This window comes from Terrapene carolina, unplaced genomic scaffold (genome assembly GCF_002925995.2).
Source record: "Terrapene carolina triunguis isolate 2854851 unplaced genomic scaffold, T_m_triunguis-2.0 Scaffold35022, whole genome shotgun sequence".
NCBI lineage: Eukaryota > Metazoa > Chordata > Testudines > Emydidae > Terrapene > Terrapene triunguis.
Genome location: NW_020699373.1, coordinates 9,652,415 through 9,676,650, shown reverse-complemented (window position 1 = coordinate 9,676,650; position 24,236 = coordinate 9,652,415). Strand labels below are relative to the sequence as shown.

Below are 24,236 nucleotides of genomic sequence, written 5' to 3'. Positions count from 1 at the left end.
CACACACATCTATTATTTGTATTACTGTAGCACCTACAAAGCCTGGTCATGGACTAAGACAGTGGTTCTCAACCAGGGGTCTGTGGCCCCCTGGAGATCCGTGAGACCTTTCAGGGGGGCCGCAGGAAACCTAATACCCTGAACTCTGGCGCAGCCCCCCCGAAGTTGGCAGCGGCACGGCGCAGAAGCCGGGAGCCTGGGTGCCCCCCCGCCAGGTCTGAAGCAGGGAGCAGTGTGTGCCCCCTCTCCCCGGTCTGAAGCCAGCAGCGGCGCAGGGCAGAAGCCGGGATCCCCAGTGCCCCCCCGCAAGTATGAAGCCAGCAGTGCTGTGGGGCAGAAGCTGGGAGTCTTGGTGCCCCCCCACTCAGGCGCTCCCCCTGGGCTGAAGCCCGGAGCACTGCAGGTCTGAAGCCCCAAGCCCTGGTGCTCCCCACAGGCAGAAGCCCTGAGCCCATGGGCAGAGCTAGGGGAGCACAAAGGTGTTGCCCCCACAAATGGCTGTGCCATATCTAGAGTGGGGTAACCCTGGGGGCAGCTCCAGTCCCCCTTCCCCTCCTCATCTCCACCAGTTCCCCATAGGCCCTCTGGGCAGGTTGAATCCAGAGCCAGGCAGTGCGGGACAGCTGGTCCTTTGGCTGGTGGTGCCATGGAGCAGGCAGCTGTGGCTTTCCCCCCGTCTGCTGCTGGTCCTCAGCTCCCAGCCCTCTGACTTCTCACGCAGCCGGTAAAGGCCACCCGGGTGGGGGGACCCGGGTCCGGGGCTGCAGAGCCCTCGGGAAGCAGCCACCACACGGGGAGCCCTCCTAGCACACAGCCCCTAGCTACCCCCTCCCTGCATGCTGAGCTCCCCTCCCACGCCCGCACACAGCCCCTAGCTACCCCCTCCCTGCACCCTGAGCTACCCCTGCCCGCACACAGCCCTTAGCTACCCCCTGCCTCCACCCTGAACTACCCCCTGCCCGCACACAGCCCCTAGCTACCCCCTCCCTGCACGCTGAGCTACCCCCTGCCCGCACACAGCCCCTAGCTACCCCCTGCCCACACACAGCCCCTAGCTACCCCCTCCCTGCACGCTGAGCTACCCCCTGCCCGCACACAGCCCCTAGCTACCCCCTGCCCGCACACAGCCCCTAGCTACCCCCTGCCTCCACCCTGAGCTGCTCCCCTGCCCGCACACAGCCCCTAGCTACCCCCTCACTGCACCCCGAGCTACCCCCTGCCCACACACAGCCCCTAGCTACCCCCTGCCCGCACACAGCCCCTAGCTACCCTGCACGCTGAGCTACTCCCCTGCCTGCACACAGCCCCTAGCTACCTTCTCCCTGCACCGAGTGGTTTTCAAACTTTTTGAACCGAGTCCCCTCTTTGAGTTATAATTTTTGGTGCGTCCCCCCTGGGTGGCCTGCTGAGGTGAGTCAGGGGGGTGAAGGTGGATCTCCCTCCCTGGACCCCACTGTGTGGAGCTGGCCCAAGGCCCACCGGCCCTTGCCCCCCACCCCCAAATAAAAGTCAAACTACGCCTATGCCCCATCTGTAAACAGCTTTCTGTTTTTTGCAGTGCACTGTGCAATCTTGTAACTTCCTCCTGTAGCTTTATTTTTACTTACACTTAAGCATTTAAAAACACTGCTTTTCTTCTCATATCCTGCTACTGCCTTCTTGATCGATTCAGTCTTGTCTGCTTCAACAAGAAAAGTTTTCTCGTGCTTCGTTTCAAAACGTCGTCGAACACCTGATGTGCGACAAACAACACTTTCACAACAGAAAGCACAAACAGCACGGTCCTTCTTTTGAATAAATCCAAATCTGTCTGTCCAAGAAGGCTGAAATGAACGGACATATAACTTTGCTTTCTTAGGAGCTGACATTTTGTCAAATGTTCCCCTCAACACACAGTGGGGAAAAAAATGGCGACAGAGGGCATGCACAACGTCAAATGCAGTGCGCGGTTCCACGTGCCTGATATAAGCCCCAAATCAGGACTTAAAAATATCCCAGTGGTGCTGGAACGATTTTTAAGGTGGGGGTGCTGAGCTGTGCCCCCACTTGCCCCTGTCTGCACCCCTCACTGCCCCAGGCTGGGGCCAGTGGGCCACAGCTGGGGATGGCTACAGAGCGCCGGGCCGAGGCCAGGAGCAGAGCCCCGGGTCAGCAGCCAGTATCCCAGGCCAGCAGCGGGCTGAGCGGGGCCAGCGACCGGGATCCCAGCTGGTGTGGGGCTGGCAGCAGGTATCTCAGGCTAGCAGTGGGCTGAGCGGGGCTGGCAGCCAGGACCCTGTCTGGGAGGGGGCTAGTGGCTGGAACCCCAGACCAGCAGCGAGCTGAATGGGGCCAGCGGCCAGGACCCTGGCTGGTAGGGGGCTGGTGGCCAGAATCCCAGACCGGCAGTGGGCTGAGCGGGGCTGGTGGCTGGTATCTGAGGCCCGCAGCAGGCTGAGCGGGGCCGGCGTCCAGGACCCCTTCTGGCAGGGGGCCGGCAGACAGAACCCCAGGTTGGCAGCAGAGTGCCACTGAAAATCAGCTCACATGTCACCTTTGGCACACGTGCCATAGGTTGCTGACCCCTGCCATACTTCAACAAAAAAACTTCAAAAACAGACTTCAAAGAGAAACTGCAGAGCTACAATTCATTTGCAAATTTAACACCATTAATTTGGGCTTGAATAGGGACTGGGAGTGGCTGGCTCACTACAAAAGCAATTTTCCCTCTCTTGGTATTGACACCTCCTCATCCATTATTGGGAGTGGACCACATCCACCCTGATTGAATTGGCCCTGTCAACACTGGTTCTCCACTTGTAAGGTAACTCCTTTTTCTTCATGTGTCAGTATATTTATGCCTGTATCTGTAATTTTCACTTCATGCATCTGAAAAAGAGGGATTTTTACCCACGAAAGCTTATGCCCAAATAAATCTGTTAGTCTTTACGGTGCCACCGGACTCCTCGTTGTTTTTGTGGATACAGACTAACACAGCTATCCCTTTGATACTTTTTTATTTGGCAGCTGGGGATTGCCTGAGGGGGTTGGTAGTTGGGAGACCTGTCAGGATTGGAGAGCTTGTCATTGGTGTTGTGGGGGGAAGTTTAACTTCTGGGAGGAGGGTTCAGAAGCACTAGTCCCCAGGGAGAGGACTGAGAGGAAGTCTTTGCTACCATACTATGTTAACCTTGCCTGGGGCAGTCTGTCATTTTTTGGAATTGCTGTTGGATTAGGATTATGTTGAGACACTTGGAACCATAAATCAGGAAGTTGGAATGCACAGAGATATGGAGAAAATTACAAGGGCATCGTTTAGAGACAGACGCCGCCGCAATTAGATGCAAGACGCAGCAGAATTTATAAGAAAGCTGCTTATTGAAAGATGTCAGTAAGTAACATCTTACTGCCCCGCCCCCGCCTTTGAGAAATGTGATCTACTGAGTGGAATAGAGGGAAGGGGCATGATAACGGAAAACCAAATTGAGTTACAGCTCTTAGATGTCTGTAGAGCCTTTGTGCCCAACCTAACAGTCATGATGGGAGGGAAAGACAGAGTCACAACATCTTTAGTTGAAATATATTATTCAGCCACTAGATGTCTCATATGCTATATAGAGTTCCAGCCAGGGTGTGGTCCCTTGTATACAAGGGTAACAAAGCTGGTGCTCAAACTGTGTAGAAACCCATTGTTTCTTTGTAATAATAGTTGTTTTCTTTAATAAACACACCTCCTGATTAAGAAGATTGTTTATTTCATTCCCCATGACAGCAAGGACCTTGCTGGGCTGTTGTCTCAATTGTAGGGTTTCTTTAGGGGTTTGAAACCAGAAATTAATTTTCAGTCCTTCGTACACTTTCTGACTTCAAAGCAATGGAAATTTCACTTTAAAATCTGTTATGTTCCTAATTATTCGGATCTACTGGTTGTGTGGGAGGTAATGCTAACACCTACACTCATTTTCCATACTGAAGATCTGAAGAACACACTTCCTTGATTGGGATTAACCTGGTGTGGAGAACTGGGAAACTTCTGATTTTTTTAATGAAAGAATATATGTGTGACTCAGTTTCCCCTCTCACCTTATATTGTTGTTACCTGCTGGGTGTAAAGAGGTTAATTTCTTTCTTGGAACAGAGCAAGCAATGAAGTGACTGGGGGGACGTCGCTAAGCGTGAATGAACAATAAAGCACTAAAATCACTGTGGGAGCGGGAGGGAATTAATGCAATTCCCTAATATAGAGAGGGTGTGAGGGCATGTCACTCTCACTAGATGCAAGAACTTACTGAAATGACACTGTGACCGAGAGAGCCAGACCCTGCAGAAAGGGTTTGAAGGACTTTGAAACCTACCAGGGTCTCCATGTGGAAGATGGGTGACACCTGGCAAGACAGTCATGCACATAAACTGTTTATTGTTTTCACGATATGCGATGCTTTTGTTCTAAATAAATACTTTGCTTTATGAAGGCTGGCTGGTCACTGGTAAACCCTGTCATCGCCCCTGGGAGAGAACAGTGTGGCAGGTGCTGAACTAAAAACAGACTTGCTAAGGTGATCACTGTGAGTTTCAAGAAGCAATTGCAGCCTGAAATCCTTGGTGTAGAAGGAGAGGAACATAGATTACTGGCCCAAGAAAGATGATGGCTAAGAGGCCTGAGACCTGAGGGAGGGTGCCCTCGAGGAGGCCACGAAGGCCTCTGGAACAGTGACAGCTGGCTTTCCACTTTTTTTCTTAGCTGCAGTCCTTAACCTCCCCAATTCCAGCTACTTGCATATTAGACCCAGCCAACAAATGTGCTTTTCCCCCCCCCCCGCCGCCCCTTTTCCGTTTTTGCAACTTAGCTCCCTAGGATCTTGTCAGTTTTCACTCCCCTGCTATTTTCTTTAGTCTCCACTAGGGGGAGAGGCACTCCCCTGCACATGCTCACCTAATTGACTAGGCTGGAGAAAGACTGTAGCCTGAGGGCCTTAGGCTTGTTTTCTTTGTGCTTTCACTATCCAGTCACTTAGGTAAACTTTCCTGTCACTTTCAGTTGTGTGGTTTATGTATTTCATTTGCTAATGAAACTGAGGCCGGCTAGAGCACATCCTTTCATTTCCAATCTGCTTTTCTGATTCCTTAAAGCTCTGAACTCTCAAAAGTTTTTATAAAGCTTGTGGTGTTGGAACACGGCTAAAATACTGGTGGGGAAAAAATCATTTAAAATTACCCCCCCCTCCAAATTCCACAAAATAGTGTTGATCTGGAATTAAAAAATGCCTGATCAGTGAAAAATGTCCTCCTGAGCCCCAGAAAGGGTGGTCAGATACTTCCAAGCATAAAACTGGTTAATATCTGTTGAGATGAGTTCCTGTCTGCATCCTGTAAAACTTGCCCATACCGGTATTGCCCTGGCCTCTTCTTTTGTCATTCAGTGTTGCACGCATTCTAAAGCAATATGCATTTCCTCACCTTTTGGGGGCGAAGCCAGACTTTGAGGCACCTGCTCCCCTACTTGATGTAAACTTTGCTTGTGCCAATCAGAAACGAACACAAACAGGTTTTGGGCCCGTCCCCTATGACACGTCTATGATGTCATAGTTGGTACTTTATGGGCTGCCTGCCATGTGCAGGCAGGGAGAGGAGAAAGAAAAACGAATCCTGTGTATCCTGTGTACACCCGTAACCGAGCCTGATCACCTCAAAGCCTCTCTCTCAGCTCACGTGTTTCAAACAGAGTTTCTACGTTTGCCGGTCGTTATGCGTTGGTTTGTATTTGTAAGTATCAGTTATTACTAATTGCTGCATCTTTGTTTATAAATATTGTTAGTAGATATTTTAGTCATTGTGTGTTTTAAGTTTCATTAACTCTATTAGCTAATCAAACACTGCTCCCTTACCCCTTGTAATTATCCCCAATAAAACTTTAAATTGATTAATTTTAGCTGTGTGTGTGTGTCTGCAGTTTGTATCGTGACCCATACTCTCCTTGCATCCCTTACCAATATAGTCTATTGCCACGTGCAGCCTGGTAAATAACAGGCCTGCATTTTCTTTCGCCCCTGCGTGCCCGTGGCAATCCACAATATCCTTTTATCTTCTTGAATTTCTGATAAATATGTAATGCATGAACACTTTTTGTCTATGTCTTCTCCTCGGTAATTCCATTCCACGGATTCACCACTCTCTTTAAATTAATGGAGATATCCCATCTCCTAGAACTGGAAGGGACCTTGAAAGGTCAACGAGTCCAGCCCCCTGCTTTCACTAGCAGGACCAAGTACTGATTTTGCCCCAGATCCCTAAGTGGCCCCCTCAAGGATTGAACTCACAACCCTGGGTTTAGCAGGCCAATGCTCAAACCACTGAGCTATCCCTCCCCCCCAACATAAGACCTCTTTAAATTATCCCTGCATATGTCCTTGTATCCAATATACACCTGGTCTTGTGGGATTTGTAGCCCTTTACAATCCACTGTGTATTAGAGCAAAGGGGTTTGCCACCCAGCAGATTTACATTGATAGAGACTAACCCTTGATTTTGATAGAATTGGCAGAGGCATTTTCTCAAAATCAGGCCATTTCCAGTAAATTGGGATCTAGTCACCCTATGCAGGAAATTATGTCATAAAAATACCCTTCATATTCATTTGAGCTGTGATGCTTTTATCCACTGAAACTGTAGTCCCACCATGGTTTTTCTCACTTATGCTTCCTACAGATTTCTTTGTCTCCTTTCTGCATTAGCAGATACTCTTGCTTGCTTTTTCCCATATCCTTAAATCCTTTTCTTGATAGATGAACACAACCAGCTCTTCCCAGCCCATTCTTTGATAGACCTGACTCTCACCGCAGGGTGATGACGTTTCACTTGTTTGGTTTGTTGCACCTCGCTACAAAAACCAAATAGCTCACTTGTCATCTGGCTTTTCCAATCCTAGCTGGAATCTTCTCCTTCAATTCTTTATCACCTTTAGTCACTTTGTGCAGGAGGAAATCACTGTTAGCATTGTGAATGGGTTTTACCTAACCACAGTTTGAACTCCTGTCCTGTAGCCATTCTGATTAGGACTTGAAGTAGTATGGTGTCCATGTTGTCTTTTTGGTGGCAGCAGGCCAACTGATTGTGCATACACACTCACTAACCCACCCGATTCTTCCTGGGATGGGTTTAGTATTTGGTGTGCCAGCCACTCACTCTCCACTCCCAAATGGACTCACGTAAAGCAAACTGCAACTTCTGCTAACACTGGCAATCAGAGGTGAAAGTAAGCCGGTACAGTCCGGTCCGGCGTACTGGCTACGCCGTGCCGGACTGGACCAGCTTCTCTGGCGGTGATTTAAAGGGCCCAGGGCTCCAGCTGCTGTGGGGAGCCCTGGGCCCTTTAAATCACGGCCGGAGCTCCAGCAGCCGGGCTCGGGTGGGGATTTAAAGGTCCCGGAGCTCCGGCCCCTGTTCCTGTCGTGTGACTATTTTGGTGCGGGAAGGGTGTTTGGAGAAGCATGGACGGCTAATATTTTTGCTAGGTCTTTGGTTTTCTATTATAGCAATTCAACCTTATGTTTAAATTTGCTTAGAATTAACATTTGCCTCCTCTATTAACAGGGTTTAAAAATAATATCTCAGTGAGAATAACCTCATGCTAAAAAAAAGCTTTCAATATGAAACTTCAATTCCTTCCCAAATATTTATTTGCAGAGTTTTTTTAAACATGGCCACAGGAGTGTTGGAGACAGAATTATTCCTTGGAGGATTCTTGTGGTGTGGTTATACCTGACACACCTTGATGCTGATACCCATTCGGGGCTGAAGCACTAAATAAGGAGTGGTGACAATGTCTTTCTTTAAAAGAGCATTTATAAATTAGAAGTACTGAGAGGAGTGGAAGCCTTATGGAGAGCGCTTTCTTTCCTATAGTTTAACCCACTGGAATACACTATTGGAATAAGGTACTCTTATTCTGGAATATGAGTGTCCACACATGAAAAGTAATCTGGAATATGGTAGGATGTGATTTTAAAGCTGCTTAACTATTCCTGATTAAGTCCATGTGTGGACACTCTTATTCCGGCATAAAAGTGCCTTAGTCCGAATGAGTGTATTCCAGTGGATTAAGCTAATTCAGAATAAAGCACTTTTATTCTGGAATAAGAACACATGGAGTTTTCAGGATTAGCTATTAGGAAATAACTCCCCATGTAAACAAGCCCTAAATTAGATTGTAAAGAAACACTGAAGTAAGGGAGGAAAATCTCTCCTGGAGCCGTTTGAGGGTATGGACAGGAGACTAGTAGCAGTGGAAGGACAGATGGGAGGAAGTGGCACCCCCTGGGAGTGTTTCACACTTCCTCTAAAATCTGTGCCCGACCGGCAGTGGCTCCAAGTCCCAGGCAGCACCTTTCCCAGTTAGAAATCCTCCAGACTGCTACAAGCACCTACCACAGATAGGGGGAGAAACGCAGCCGTTTTGCTGCTGATTGACCTGTTTCTCTCCACCCCACCCCGACCCCCCTTCTAAGTGAAGAAAAGAAAGTGCCTCGGCAGCCATGGAGGTCAGCATGGACTCAGGTCAGTTGCCCTCCCCTTGGGGAGGCTGGGTGCAAAGGCAGCAAGAGGAAAGCCACGAGGGAAGCAGCCCCGAGCACATGGGCAGCAGGCGAGGGCTGCTGGGTTGGGGTGAGCACCTTCAGCCCTCGGGGTTGGGTTGTTTCTCAGGCGCAGGCAGAGGAGGGGGAAATAGACCAGGGAGGGAGGGAGGGAGGGGGGGGGGGGTGGGACGAGGGCTCAGCTCTTTCTAAATATAAAACCGGAGGGAGGCTGGACTGGGGGAGGGTGTGGGAGCCACCCTCGCTCGCGCACGGAGGGAGCTGCCGCGCTCGCCCGGCGGCTGGCGCTGGGGAGGGGAGAAGCCGGGCAGGGCCCCGGCCCCGCGGCCAGGCGAAGGGGGCGCGGGGAGAGCGAAGGGGCGAGGCGGGGAGGGACCCCACCCCACCCCGAGTGACGGGATTGCTCCAGAGCCCCCGCCTCCTCCCGCGGCGGCTGCCAACATGGCTGCGGCCGCCTCCGCTGCCCAGGACGAGCTGAGTAAGTGACACTGACACGGCTCCGGGGCGGCGGAGAGGGGGGGGGTTCGGGGGAGGGGGCGCTGGGTTGGCAGGATCCCCCTCCCCCGGGCACCCCCCCCCCCCGGTGTGTGCCTGTCCGTGGGGCGGGGCCGGTCCCCTCTCTCTGAGGGGGCGGGGAGCTGGGGAAGGGGGGGGATGCTGGTTTCATCGCCCCGTGTGGCCGGGGGCGCCCCGGGCCGGGGGCGGGGAGGGAGCCGGGGCTAGGCCTCGGCTGTGCGCAGTCACGGTGTGAAATGGAAACTAAAGCCCGGGGCCGGGGCTTCCCCGCGCGTCTCAGCCCGGCCGGCCGCAGCCCCGGGCCAGGGTCCCCGTGGGGGGTGTGGGGGGCTCTGCCAGGCCGGGCCTGGGGCCACGAGCCTCAGCCAGCGGCGCCTGGGGCCCGAGGCTGAATGTCTCCCCCCGGGGCTGGGCCCCAGGCCGCAGTGACTCTGCTTTCCAGCCCCCACTGGGGACGCCCCGGGGAGCCCCCCGGCAGCAGGGCGGGGACAGGGCGCTCGGCCCCGCGGGGACAGGGCGAGGGGAGGCTGTTGCAGGCTGATCAGGGCGGGGCCCCGCTCGGGGGTCCCCCCGTTTAATGTCCCCCCACCGGTGTCGCTCTCCCTGCCAGGGGCCTGGGCCCTGCCGTGGGAGGGGTGAGTTTCTGGGCCTGGGGCCCCGGAGCAGGAACTGTCAGCAGCCCCGACACTGATGCTGGCTGGGAAATGTAGTTCTCAGTCCTAGCAAGTTACTGGTGGGCGTCAGCTGAGACTGGCTGAGTGGTTAGAGCAGATGCCTTCCCTGCTCAGTGGTTACAGGGGATCTCTGGCTCATCTCGCCATCATGCTCGCTGTGTGACCTTGGGCAAGTCCCTTCCTGGCTCCGTGACTCAGTTTCTCCATCTGTGAACTCCAATTAGTTATGCTCCCTTATCAGACTAGAGTCTTGTGAAGCTTAATGTTTGCAGAGGGCGTGGAGATGCTTGGATCAGAAGTGCTACAGAGGTGCAAAGTATTTTAAAGTTTTGGTTGTTTATATTCCTCTCCAGAGTAGCGTCTGACAGCACACAATAGATATGAATAATCCTTCACTCATTTCATATTTTTTTCTTGTAATAATAAGTGCATATATACAAACTCTCCCCTTCCAGAGCTTGATATGTTTTGTTTGAATTTAAAGTAGGAATCTAGTATAAGAATAAAATATATTGGAAAATACATTTTATCCATTTCAGTTTTCTTCTATTCTGCAAATGATGCCTCTGATCCAGCATTAAAACTCCATGGCAGGTCCTGTGCCCATGCAGTTCTCAGTGCTGATCAGGATGGTAGTCAGAATCTGAGTCACGTAGTTCAAATTTAGATATTTTTTTATTTGGAGGGAAAGGACACCCAGTTTGGGGTGTTTTTTAACCTTCAAATCTACTGCTGAATCTGGTGCAGTAATGATAGATCTGTCTCTGAAGAAGTATAAAATGTTAAGGGAGTGTTTTCTTGTCTTGTTGCTGCATCTCCTGAGATATAACAAAACTAGTTTTCAGACAACCTTGATGAATTAATAACAGCGTGATGTATAACCCAGCTGATCCTGATCCATGGGAGAAATCAGTGGGCTGAGGAAAGTGGTGTTTTAAACTTGGCTTGACTGTGGAATTGATTTCACTACCAGAAACTCAGCAGAAGGAAGAAAGGTTTTAATGCAGACTTTCAAGCTCCAGGCTGTCAGATTTAAACCATGCATTGCTGCTTGATGTATAACTTGATTCTTCTGTCCTCTCTTTAGAGAAAACCCCTTTAGCCTGCTTAGTTTCTACAAACTATTGCAGCAGTTCTCAAACTTCATTTGACTGTGACCCCCTTCTGACAATAAAAATTACTACACAACCCCAGGACGGGGGACCGAAGCCTGAGCCTGCCCGAGCCCTGCTGCCCCAGGTGGGGTAGCCCAAGCCCGAACCCCACCGCCTCAGGCTAGGGGACCAAAGTCTAAGCCCAGCCTGAGCCTTGCTGTCCAGAGCTGAAGTCCTCGGGCTTTGACTTCGGCCCCGGACCCCAGCAACTCTAAACCAGTCCTGGCGACCCCATTAAAATGGGGTCATGACCCACTTTGGGGTCCCGACCCACAGTTTGAGAACCACTGAACTACTGGATGAGGTGAATAGACTACGGAACATCAAACTAGTGGTGTCCCTGATGCCACTAAAGAACCATAATTTCATGTAGGAATAAGAAAAACCTACAGAATTCACTGATTCTCAGGTCTGACACAAATCGCAACATACTTATTCCAGTGACAGTTGGGATGAATCATTGTCATGACCACTGTAGTCTAGAAAAATTGATCACAGACTCCATGGTCACCATCAGCCATGAAATTCTTCCTATACAGTCAACTATATATTGCCAGTGTTCCCTTCACTTGCAGACCTTGTAAAACTACTCAGGCCTGGTCTACACTACATAGTTAGGTTGACGTAAGGCAGCTCATGTAGACCTACTTATATCAGTGTAATGTACACAGTACAGCTTTGTCCCGCTGATGTAAGTGCCATACTACACATAACTCCACCTCCAGGAGAGGCTTAGGACTTATGTTAATGTAGTTAGGGTGATGCTGTCTCAGACACTGAGTTACTTACATCTGCTGTTGGCTGTCTTGTCAATTTCAAGGCTCCCTGCTGGAGTCCTGAAATTGACAAGAAAGCCCGGCAGCTAGATCCTGGCTGACACTGGCTCCCCAATCCCAGCCAGGCTGCATCCGCCTGGCTCCCCGCTCCCAGCTGGGCTGCCCCTGCCTGGCTCCCTGCTCAGGGAGGTGAGAACCTCGGGTGTCTGGCCCCAGCAGGGAATGGGGAGGTGAGAAGCCCGGGCAGCTGGCCGGGAGCAGAGCGGAGCTGAGAGCCTTGTCCCCCACACTGCCCCTCTTCAGTCGGTGGAAGGACGCGCACCACCGACAGAAGAAGGGTAGTATGGACATCAGCCACCACAGTAATTACTGCAGTGACTGTAAGTTGACCTAACATAGGTCGATTTAAGTCTAGCGTAGACATGCCTTTAGAGGAAGAGTTCCTGCTCGCAGACACAGCTTTATTCAATCTATGGAGTGCTAGTTTCCTCCACCTACAAACTGAATATAACTGTTACCTGTTTTTGGCAAGGTGTCCTTTGGTTATTGTCACTGGGTTTACAGTCACATTTAAATTTAATCTAAGCCTGGAAGAGGGGAAAGAAGAATGTCTTATAGGGTACAATCCAGTTTAACAATTTGATGTCACTCTCATCAGATGTCTCAAACTATGTAAACTATGACTTATCTGTCAGCTGTACCACTAGAGAGTGTATAGTACCACCCTTCTGACTTGAGGGTGGTGGGGTTTTTTGTGGAGAGAGAGGATGGTGATTTTTCCAGTGCCGCCTCTATCAATAAATGATAACGTTGTGCAGTCAAAGGTGGACTTTAACAGGAAGCATAAGAAATTCAGGTAGCACAGAGGGGGAAAATTGGGCAGACTTCTCAGGTAGAAGTGTGTGAGAGACTAAAATTAAATGCATCAAATTGTATTGTGAAAGGAACCCGATCTGCAGGATAATGAGCCTCCTGAAGGAGTAACCAAAATTTTCTTTTAGATCACAAAACCAATTTGTCCCTGTTTTGTAGGCGTGTAGCGATAAGAAACTTTGATCTGTAGCAGCAATCAAATAGATGAGCTGTTACTCCTTTTTTTGTGTTGAGAAAAGAGTGTATGCTTAAACTTTTTATGAGGATGCTTATGATTTGGTGGATGAATAATTTAAACAGTGATAGCTTGAATCCTAATATAAAATCAGTAAATTGGGCCTAGAGCTGTGCGTGTTCAGAAAGAAAGAAAAGCCATTTTCAAAGAGAATGGGTAGTAATCTAAAGGGAGTCTAAACATGACACGCTGCACATGGAAATCCAAATTCTGGCATTTCAAATCTGTATCTAAACTTTTCTCTGCTATGGAGGAATATGATGAAAATAGAAAAATACATTCCCACAGTAAAAGATCATGTTTTATAAACTTGAGTAGTGACTAGGACAGGTCCCTTGTGGTGCTCCCTTAAAGTCATTTGAGATTACAATAGAGCCATGAACAGTACCTCCAAACCCTGACTCCCAGTATGCTGCTATAACCATTCTAGATGTACGTTCCCCAAGGCCTAATACAATTCCAGCAAGAATTTGCCTGGTGTTTTAATGGAAGCATAATACAAGTAGATCAGAGTTGGACTCCCAAACTGGGTATCTTGCTCCTCCAATCCAGAGTGGTGCAGAATCAGTTGTTTAGCTTCTGAAGAAATGAAAGCCTCATTTTGCATTCTGTTCTTTTAATGTTTGCTTCAGTCTCCTCTTCTTTCCCCCCAATCATCCCGGGAATGAAGTTGACTGACTATATCCAGGTAGAATTAAGCACTTATTTGACATAGGGCCTTTTGGAGGAAAATTCCAGGATATGTGCACAAAATAACTTTTATAAAATGGTCTTAGTGCAGTAACAATCAGCTGTTTTTAAGGAAGTGTACATCCTCCGGAATGGCTTTAATATTGTGATCACAGGGCTCTTGCTATAAAATGGAGTTTAGGCTGGGGAAGGTGAAGGAGGTAGCTGCCTGCATCCTCTCACAGAAAGTTACTGTCACAGCTCCTGGAGTCCTGTTGTTTTCCAGGCTCAGACTGTATGGCTGGGTGCCTAGGATACTGTTGTGCTAACTAGATCAATTGTGAAGTACATCTGGTTTGACATGTCCCAGTCTTAGTAGTCCCGCAAATCTGCTTTCATAAATAGAAGTATGCACTTCATACTTGATATTCTCTTCTTACCCGAATACACATCACAACGTTCTGTAAAGAACAGCTGACTTGCTGTTTACAATGGCTATAAATGCCACTGGGCGCTAATTCTTTAGTATAATAGGAAGGGAGGAGAAACTGGACACACAAAAAATAGCATTTGAACTGAGAGCTGACTTCTTTGAACAGATGGATAAACAGTGAACGACACTGATGAGGCCGAACATCCAGAAGGGTTTATTTTGTTGTTTTAATTGAAGAAATGATAAGAGACGGGTGGCAAAACTGTCTTTTAAAAGGTACAGTATATTAAACTTCTTCCCCATCCCTCCCTTTCCACTATTTCTTATGGCAAACGACCATATAACAGAACCAGAGCAAAGGCCCAATCAATCTCCTATTGGATTTTTGCCATTAACTTCAGTGGCTGAAGGATCCAGCTCGAAGGCTACAGAGATTTAGAGGCTCCTAAACAACATGATGTAATGTCTGATCAGAGATCACTGCGGTAAATATGGGAGACGGGGGGGTCATAGAATCATAGGGTTAGAAGGGACTGCAAGGGTCATCTACTCTAACTCCCTGCCAAGATGCAAGATTTGTTGGGTCTAAACTATCCAAGACAGATGGCTGTCCAGCCTCCTTTTGAAAACCTCTAGTGAAGGAGCTCCCATAACGTCCCTAGTCACTTACAGTTTGCGGTTCGGGGCCTTGCCATTAATCTGGCTTTGCTTTATAAAAAATATTTATACTCCCTTGATGGTTTAAAAAGAAAGACAATACTTGTGGTTTTATACAATATGTAGTATCTGCAATCTGAAATGTATTGTTCTTTCTCCTAGCGAGATGTAGTATTTCCATCAATTCTGAAACCAATATTCTTTCACATACTTTTATCATATAGGTTGGAAAAGAACCAGAAGGGGTTAGAAATGACATTAGAAATCCTTAAGTTACCATGGAAATGCTGTTACCTACTTGTGAGAAAAAATATTTCTGCTTCTAAAAATATCATCCATCTATATACACAAATTGACCCTGGTGCTGTAAGCAATGGTCTAAAGATTTCTTCGGCTTCTCTACTTTCCTGATTCTTTAGTGCAAAATGAATGAATATGAAAGGACACCTGAAATCTGATCAGTTTTGTAAAATTAGTTCTAAAGTAGTTTCAGATATTGTACCTGTTCCCGACTCCCCCACCCAATCTTTGTGGTTTTACAAACACATTTTCTTAAAACTCTCCCCCTGTTACTGAGTGAAAGACCCTACAATAGTAGGAAAAAACAAAGTCGCAATCTTGCAAACACCTACATACATCAGTAGCGCCATTGAGTTATGCGTGAGTGTTTGCAGAATCGAAACGGGACAGAGTAGAACTGACTATAAAAAGCTATGTCAATTGCACATAGTATACAAACTGCAATAAGAGAGAATTGTACGCACCAAAAACTGCAATAAGAGAGAGAATTGTACGCACCGTTTCTTACAGTAACAGGTAAAACATTTTCAGACTGATTTGTTTAACAGTTCATGTGATGATTCTGGTTTTTACTGCTTTCAAATAATCAAGCCTGTTTTAATCTTGTCATGCTACTGTTTGCTTGTGTTTTTAATTTATTCTTGATAAATAGCCAGTGGCTATCATAACTGGAGCACAATTGGAAAAGGTCACACACATTGGGCCCAACTTCTGGGTTACATGGTGACTAGATTTCATTTGAAAAAAAACAAGCTGTTTCTAGTCCTCATGGTTGGGAAGAAAAGCTTGAAAAAAGTGTCCCAAGGGTAACTAATGCCGTGATATCTGCCCAGCATCCTAAACAATAGCTCTGATTGGTGAATTGCGCCATTAATCATAGTGGGCTGTTAATTCTGAAAGCAACTGCTGGGGGAGGCCTGGCTGATACCATCCCAGCAGAGGATTGTGTGTGTCCCCTCATTGCCATGACACCATTGTGTGGTGGTGGCAGAGCCTCACACGCACACACTCCTTTGCTCAGGAGGGGTGGGGCTGAGACATCCCTTCTCTAGGATGGACTCCAGCCCACCTGAAGACAGGGAAGAGATGGTCCATGGAGAGGTAAGGCCGAACCTTCTCAAAGAGGAGTGGGGGTGGAGTCCCCTGCCAGCCAAACAGACAGCTCTTGTGCAGGAGACGTCTTGCCACTTCACTTCAAACAGAGGTCATGGCCACATTGTGGGTCATGGCCATGGAGTGAACCTAGCGACCCAGAGTACCTTGGTTAATAATTTGGGCAGATTTATATTTGAGAGGATGGTTAAAAGCTATAGAAGAGAAGTTATTTCTCAGACAGACTTAATATACGATCTGGCTCCGTTAAGCTATTCTAGCTCCATCTCCTATGAATCCCTCTCTTGTTTCCTATCCCCCTTTAAAAAAAAAAAAAAAAAAAAAAAAAAAAAAAAAAATTTATATGTTTAACCTTAAAAAAAAGAACAGTTCATTTTAGTCACTTGGTCGAGTTAAATTTAATCCCAGACCTCGATCAACATTCTCTGTGAGCCTGGATTTGAGACCTAGGAAATATATCGGGGTAGAGGTGTAACACAAATTCTGATATAATGCGGTAAAGCAGTGCTCTGGGGCGAGGGGGAGCGGGGCTGCGTACTCTGGCGGATCAAAGCAAGTTCTATATAAGTTTCACCTATAACGCGGTAAGATTTTTTGGCTCCCGAGGACAGCGTTATATCGAGGTAGAGGTGTAGTCTGGTGTAGAATCTCAAGAGTTCTCCAGATGTAACTTGCATTTCAGTGACGGATGAAATGATGCTTAATTAACGTTCATACCATCATTGTAATCTTCATCTAAGGATTGCAAAATGCTTTACAAATTAATACTAATAAAACACTGACTTAACCAACTCATCAAAATAACAGATTACAGAAAGCATATATGTCAATAGATTGAATTAAAAGCTTCAGTCTTGGTTAGCAGATTGCACGTCAAAGGCTTTTACTTTTTATTTATTTATTATTTTTGGCTAGTGGGCTTTTTATTTTTAATTTGCTACAGTTACGGTCCAGTTGTGAGAAGACACTTTGTGGAGCAGATCACAGCAGTATGGAACTGCCAGGGCTAATCCAAAATGGATCTGATTACTGAGGCTGTCAAGCGATTAAAAAAATTAATCACAATTAATCACACGATTAAGAAAATTGCGATTAATCACGCGATTAATCACACTGTTCATTTATTTAAATATTTTTGGATGTTTTCTACATTTTCAAATATACTGATTTCAATTACAACACATAAGAACATAAGAACGGCCATACTGGGTCAGACCAAAGGTCCATCCAGCCCGGTATCCTGTCTGCCGACAGTGGCCAATGCCAGGTGCCCCAGAGGGAGTGAACCTAACAGGTAATGATCAAGTGATCTCTCTCCTGCCATCCATCTCCACCCTCTGACAAACAGAGGCTAGGGACACCATTCCTTACCCATCCTGGCTAATAGCCATTAATGGACTTAACCTCCATGAATTTATCTAGTTCTCTTTTAAACCCTGTTATAGTCCTAGCATTTGCAACCTCCTCAGGCAAGGAGTTCCTAAGGTTGACTGTGCACTGTGTGAAGAACTTCCTTTTATTTGTTTTAAACCTGCTGCCCATTAACTTCATTTGGTAGCCCCTAATTCTTGTATTATGGGAACAAGTAAATAACTTTTCCTTATTCACTTTCTCCACATCACTCATGATTTTATATACCTCTATCATATCCCCCCTTAGTCTCCTCTTTTCCAAGCTGAAAAGTCCTAGCCTCTTTAATCTCGCCTCATATGGGACCCGTTCCAAACCCCTAATCATTTTAGTTGCCCTTTTCTGAGCCTTTTCTAATGCCAGTATATCTTTTTTGAGATGAGGAGATCACATCTGTACGCAGTATTCAAGGCTGGAGGGAGGTTACTAGTGGAGTTCCTCAGGGATCGGTTTTGGGACCAATCTTATTTAATCTTTTTATTACTGACCTTGGCACAAAAAGTGGAAGTGTGCTAATAAAGTTTGCGGATGACACAAAGCGGGGAGGTATTGCCAATACAGAGAAGGACTTGGATATCATACAGGAAGATCTGGATGACCTTGTAAACTGGAGTAATAGTAATAGGATGAAATTTAATAGTGAAAAGTGCAAGGTCATGCATTTAGGGATTAATAACAAGAATTATTGTTATTAGCTGGGGATGCATCAGTTGGAAGTAACGGGAGGAGAAGGACTTTGGAGTATTGGTTGATCACAGGATGACTATGAGCTGCCAATGTGATATGGCTGTGAAAAAAGCTATTGTGGTCTTGGGATACATCAGGCGAGGTATTTCCAGGAGAGATAAAGAGGTGTTAGTACCGTTATACAAGGCACTCGTGAGACCTCATCTGGAATACTGTGTGCAGGTCTGGTGTCCCATGTTTAAAAAGGATGAATTCAAACTGGAACAGGTACAGAGAAGGGCTACTAGGATGATCCGAGGAATGGAAAACCTGTCTTATGAAAGGAGACTCAAAGAGCTTAGCTTGTTTAGCCTAACTAAAAGAAGGCTGAGGGGAGATATGATTGCTCTCTCTAAATATATCCGAGGAATAAATACCAGGGAGGGAGAGGAATTATTTAAGTTCAGTACCAATTTGGACACAAGAACAAATGGATATAAACTGGCCATCAGGAAGTTTAGACTTGAAATTAGACAAAGGTTTCTAACCATCAGAGGAGTGAAGTTCTGGAACAGCCTTCCAAGGGGAGTAGTGGGGTCAAAAGACATATCTGGCTTCAAGACTAAGCTTGATAAGTTTATGGAGGGGATGGTATAATGGGATAGCCTAATTTTGGCAATTAATTGGCGTTTGACTATTATCGGTAAATATGCCCAATGGCCTGTGATGGGACACTAGATGGGGTGGGATCTGAGATACTACAGAGAATTCTTTCCTGGGTGTCTGGCTGGTGAGTCTTGCCCACATACTCAGGGTTTAGCTGATTGCCATATTTGGGGTCGGGAAGGAATTTTCCTCCAGGCCAGATTGGCAGAGGCCCTGGGCGTTTTTCGCCTATCTGCAGCGTGGGGCACGGGTCACTTGCTGGAAGATTCTCTGCACCCTGAAGTCTTTAAACCATGATTTGAAGACCTCAATGGCTCAGACATAGGTTTGATACAGGAGTGGGTGGGTGAGATTCTGTGGCCTGCGTTGTGCAGGAGGTCAGACTAGATGATCATAATGGTCCCTTCTGACCTTAAAGTCTATGATTCTATGAGGGCGTACCATGGATTTATATAAGGGCAATAAGATATTCTCCATCTTATTCTCTATCCCCTTTTTAAAGATTCCTAACATCCCGTTTGCTTTTTTGACTGCCGCTGCACACTGCATGGACGTCTTCAGAGAACTATCCATGATGACTCCAAGATCTTTCCTGACTAATTGTAGCAAAATTAGCCCCCGTCATATTGTATGTATAGTTGGGGTTATTTTTTCCAATGTGCATTACTTTACATTTATCCACATTAAATTTCATTTGCCATTTTGTTGCCCAATCACTTAGTTTTGTGAGATCTTTTTGAAGTTCTTCACAGTCTGCTTTGGTCTTAACTATTTTGAGCAGTTTAGTATCGTCTGCAAATTTTGCCACCTCACTGTTTATCCCTTTCTCCAGATCATTTATGAATAAGTTGAATAGGATTGGTCCTAGGACTGACCCTTGGGGAACACCACTAGTTACCCCTCTCCATTCTGAAAATTTACCATTTATTCCTGCCCTTTGTTCCCTGTCTTTTAACCAGTTCTCAATCCATGAAAGGATCTTCCCTCTTATCCCATGACAACTTAATTTACGTAAGAACCTTGTCAAAGGCTTTCTGGAAATCTAGGTACACTATGTCCACTGGATCCCCCTTGTCCACATGTTTGTTGACCCATTCAAAGAACTCTAATAGATTAGTAAGATATGAAACCATGTTGACTTTTGCCCAACAATTTATGTTCTTCTGACAATTTTATTCTTTACCATTGTTTCAACTAATTTGCCTGGTACTGACGTTACACTTACCGGTCTGTAATTGCCAGGATCACCTCTAGAGCCCTTTTTAAATATTGGCGTTACATTAGCTATCTTCCAGTCATTGAGTACAGTAGCTGATTTAAAGGACAGGTTACAAACCCTAGTTAATAATTTTATATTTGAGTTCTTTCAGAACTCTTGGGTGAACGCCATCTGGTCCTGGTGACTTGTTACTTTTAAGTTTATCAATTAATTCCAAAATCTCCTCTAATGACCCTTCAATCTGTGACAATTCCTCAGATTTGTCCTCTATAAAGGACGGCTCAGGTTTGGGAATCACCCTAACATCCTCAGCTGTGAAGACTGAAGCAAAGAATTCATGACTTTATCGTCTTAAGTGCTCCTTTTGTAACACAGAATACGAAGTGTACAGTGCTCACTTTATATTTATTTTTTATTACAAGTATTTGCACTATAAAAAAACAAAAGAAATAGTAGTTTTCAGTTCACCTAATACAAGTACTGTAGTGCAATCTCTTTATCGTGAAAGTTGAACTGACAAATGTAGAATTATGTACAAAAAAACCTGCATTCAAAAATAAAATAATGTAAAATTTTAGAACCTGCAAGTCCACTCAGTCCTACTTCTTGTTCAGCCAATTGCTCAGACAAACAAGTTTGTTTACATTTGCAGGAGATAATGTTGCCTGCTTCTTGTTTACAATGTCACCTGAAAGTGAGAACAGGCATTCTCATGGCACTGTTGTAGCCAGCGTCGCAAGATATTTACGTGCCAGATGCGCTAAAGATTCATATATCCCTTCATGCTTCAGCCACCATTCCAGGGGACATGCTGATGACGGGTTCTGCTTGATAACAATCCAAAGCAATGTGGACTGATGCATATTCATTTTCATTATCAGATGCCACCAGCATCTTTTCCTCATCATTTTTACAGTGCAAATATTTGTAATCAAAAATAATATACACTTTGATTTCAGTTACAACACAGAATACAATATATATGAAAATGTAGAAAAACATCCAAAATATTTAATAAATTTCAATTGGTATTCTATTGTTTAACAGTGTGATTGAAACTGCAATTAATTTTTTCAATTGTGATTAATTTTTTTGAGTTAACTGCGTGAATTAACTGCGATTAATTGACAGCCGTACTGATTACCTTTCTTTGGAATTTGGTAGCCAGGAAAGCAAGTCAGAGAGTTGTTAATCATTTGTATTCTAGTAGCACCGAAAGGCCCCTACTGAGATCAGGACTCCATTGGGATGGGTGCTGGACAAATACATAGTGAGAGAAAAATTGTACTCCAAAGAGATTACAGACTAAATAGATGACAGATAAAGGATATGAAGGGAGACAAAGGTGCCGAGAGGTGAGATGACTTGCCAGACGTAACACAATCAGGTCAGTCATAGCTGGGAACAGATCTAAGGTCTCCTGAGTCCCAGTCTGATGCCATCTCCGTTGGACCAGATGGAGCCAAATGTGTTCTTTTATTTGGTTCTTTGGGGATGCTCTCCTCTAAAGTACACTGTCAGCTTGAGAAATGACAGAGACAAGATGGGTACGTAATATCTTTTATTGGACCAACTGCTGTTGGTGAGAGAGAAGCTTTCAAATTACACAGAACTGCTGCTTCAGAGCTCTGTGTAGCTCGAAAGCGCATCTCATTCAACAACAGCAGTTGGTCCAACAAAAGATATTACCTCACCATCGTGTCTCTCTAATACCCTGGGACCAACACGGCTACACCAATGCAGCAAACAACTTGAGAAGTGGTCAATTTAGATCATTAAAAGTGGTTTCAGGTGATACAGCTGTCAGGGTTTGTGGGTTTACAGTCACATTTTCTTGTTTTTATTAAAACGTTTTTCCTCTTCCCTGTTGCCATGTGACAAGCCCACACCAACAACAGAGGAAACTGATTTAGTCCATGATCCTGCAAACACCCATGTGCTTCACTTCAAGCATGTGAATAGTTCCATTGCAATCAGTGGGATTACTCCAGGTTTAAAGTTAAGCACACGAGTCCGCATTTGCGAGACTGGAACTTAACTGACCATACAGAGGAAACCTGTGAAAATAATGTACATGTCAAACACACAAAGTAAATACATTGGGCAGAGAGGAAATTGTTCTTTCTCCACTCTCTTTCATCTTATCATAGTAGTCTTGGGTGCTACGTATAACAATAGCAGAGGAAAAAATTGGAAAAGCAGTATACTTTTTGTTAGTTGACCCTTCCCTTTTAACATACGTTTTGCTTGACTGCTGCTTCACAGAATTCCTATATTTCCTGTGGCTTCTACTCTATATCTCTGCTTTTGAAAATTATATATCTTTAGCTGAAGGTTATAATAAATAAACTTATCTTCTTTGCATTCACTGCAATCAAGTCCTGTTTATTCTCTACCACAAGGAACATGACATTGGGAAGGCCTCCCAGATGTGGAGTTTGGGTGCACTGCAGCCAGTGGTGAGCACAGACACTGCAAGTATTGTTGTTGGCTTTGTTAAGGTTACAGAACGCAGTCAGAGTTGCGTGTGCCCACTGACTCTCAGGATCAGGCTCTTATTACCCCAGGCTGCTCAATTCATGAAGCATCGGAGAATTCTCAGAAGGCAGATACTTTAGGGAAATGAAATATGACAGAGAAAGGCAGGACATGAGAGAAGCTTTTTTTAAAATTAGGTGGGAGGAATGTATCTTGATTCCCTGAGGCAGCTGATAGCATGAGAAAGCAAGAAAAATCCCCATAAGACCAGAGATTCACTGACAAGTACAATTTGTATTGGAGGAACTGCTGAATTTTGACTTGTAATTCAGCTGGCATTAAAATCTTATAGTCATTTGTCTTTTCAACTGCTTACCCTGTTTAGTTCAACCGGAAACAAAATGTTGGGAGGGACGTGCATGCGCTTGGTCTGCTGCCTGCAGAGAGATGATACTGTGGCTAAGAGGTCTATACGACCACCTTAGTCGGTATAACTACGTCGCTCAGGGGTGGTGGAGTACCTCTGCCGACAGGAGAGCGTCTCCCATCGGCATCTTCGCTAAGTGCTAAAGTGGCACAGTGGCACTGCTGCAGCGCTGTAAGCGTAGACAAGCCCTGGAAGGGCTTTAACAAAGGGATGGGGAAAGTTAGAGACAATAGAGCAGCATTTCCAAAGGCCTTCCTATCTGCATAGTGAGTGTTCAAAAGTCACTTCAAATCTGCAGGTACAGTATTGGTACTTAAACCTCCGTGTTGCCCGTTGAGGGACTGATTCCCTCCATCCCTTGTGTATCCATCCAAAACTCATTGACTTCCGGGGGAGCTTTGGGTTCCCAAGGAATACAGGGTTAAACCTTTGTGACAGGAGGGCCTCTCCCTCCCCCAAGTCTGAGCAGCCCATCCCTCAACCCATCAAATCCTCCTCTCTTTTGTAGGGTATAACTGAAGTTCAAACAAACATTCTCTCCTTTCGGGTGCTTCAAGCAGAAGAGCACTGCTTCCTCCTTACTTGACTGCATTAGACTGGCCCCTCTTTGCTGCTGCTTCCTCTGATATGTAGCAGTAGGGCTTGATAGATTGTCAAGACCAACTGCATGTGGACCATAACTCTGTAGAGCTGATAGAGGACTGACTCTTGACTCTACCTGGGTCTCCAGGTAGTACACTCTGTCACATCCTTTAATGCGTGGTATGGATCATCTAACAAGGGATTTTCCTTCTCTTGTATCAGAGCATCCTGGAGCCCCCAACAACATACTTTTGTCCTGCAAGCATCACAGATTAGGGACAGGGCAAAGGGCATTTCCCCTCCATTTAAGTTAAGAGCAAACCATTGTGGGGCAGTCCATGTTGGATCTGTAAGGGTTTTAGCTTCCCCTTGTTGTAGGCTGCCTTTTTGCCTGTAATCTCCCAATTGCATTGACCCTGTTAGCAATCCGTTGTAGATCAGGTGTGCATAGTGAAGATGCAGAGAAGAGTCGGGAACACTACTGCCCTTGTGTATCAGAACCATCCTGCCCCCATCCCAAGCTGTGAAAGTGCTGCTTCGGTGTCTTGCTACCCATGTGTCAGTCTGCTTTTCTTCTAGTTTAGCCATCAGATCAGCTAGATCCTCGTGCTTAAAACAGTGACTTTCCCATTTATTAGTCTAAAGACAGTTGGTCTTCAAGCCAATTGCTTGAGTTGCCGATAGAGGATTTTGGTCTTGTCAGTGTTCCTAAGAGGATCCTTTCCTAGTTCATACAGGAACAGATGCATGTTTTTTATCTCTTCCTCCCCTCCTGATTTTGTATCATTTGTGACTCCTATGTCCTTACTGACATTCAT

The 24,236-nt window shown here is 46.1% G+C and overlaps 1 protein-coding gene across 3 annotated transcripts in view; it reads left to right on the top strand.

Moving 5' to 3' along the window:
- The first annotated feature begins 8,501 nt into the window (after positions 1–8,501).
- The window catches only part of LOC113405310 (proteasome adapter and scaffold protein ECM29-like), an 83,620-nt gene continuing 67,885 nt past the window's right edge, over positions 8,502–24,236 (top strand). Inside the window, exon 1 of one of the 3 annotated variants that reach the window (XM_026646383.1) lies at positions 8,502–8,532. In XM_026646383.1, coding sequence (XP_026502168.1) covers positions 8,511–8,532 — 22 coding nt within the window. In that variant the 5' untranslated portion in view covers positions 8,502–8,510. Of the gene's footprint in view, positions 8,533–8,924; positions 9,049–14,095; positions 14,177–24,236 lie in introns of those variants that run through there. The other 2 variants (XM_026646381.2, XM_026646382.1) reach the window with 2 other exon arrangements.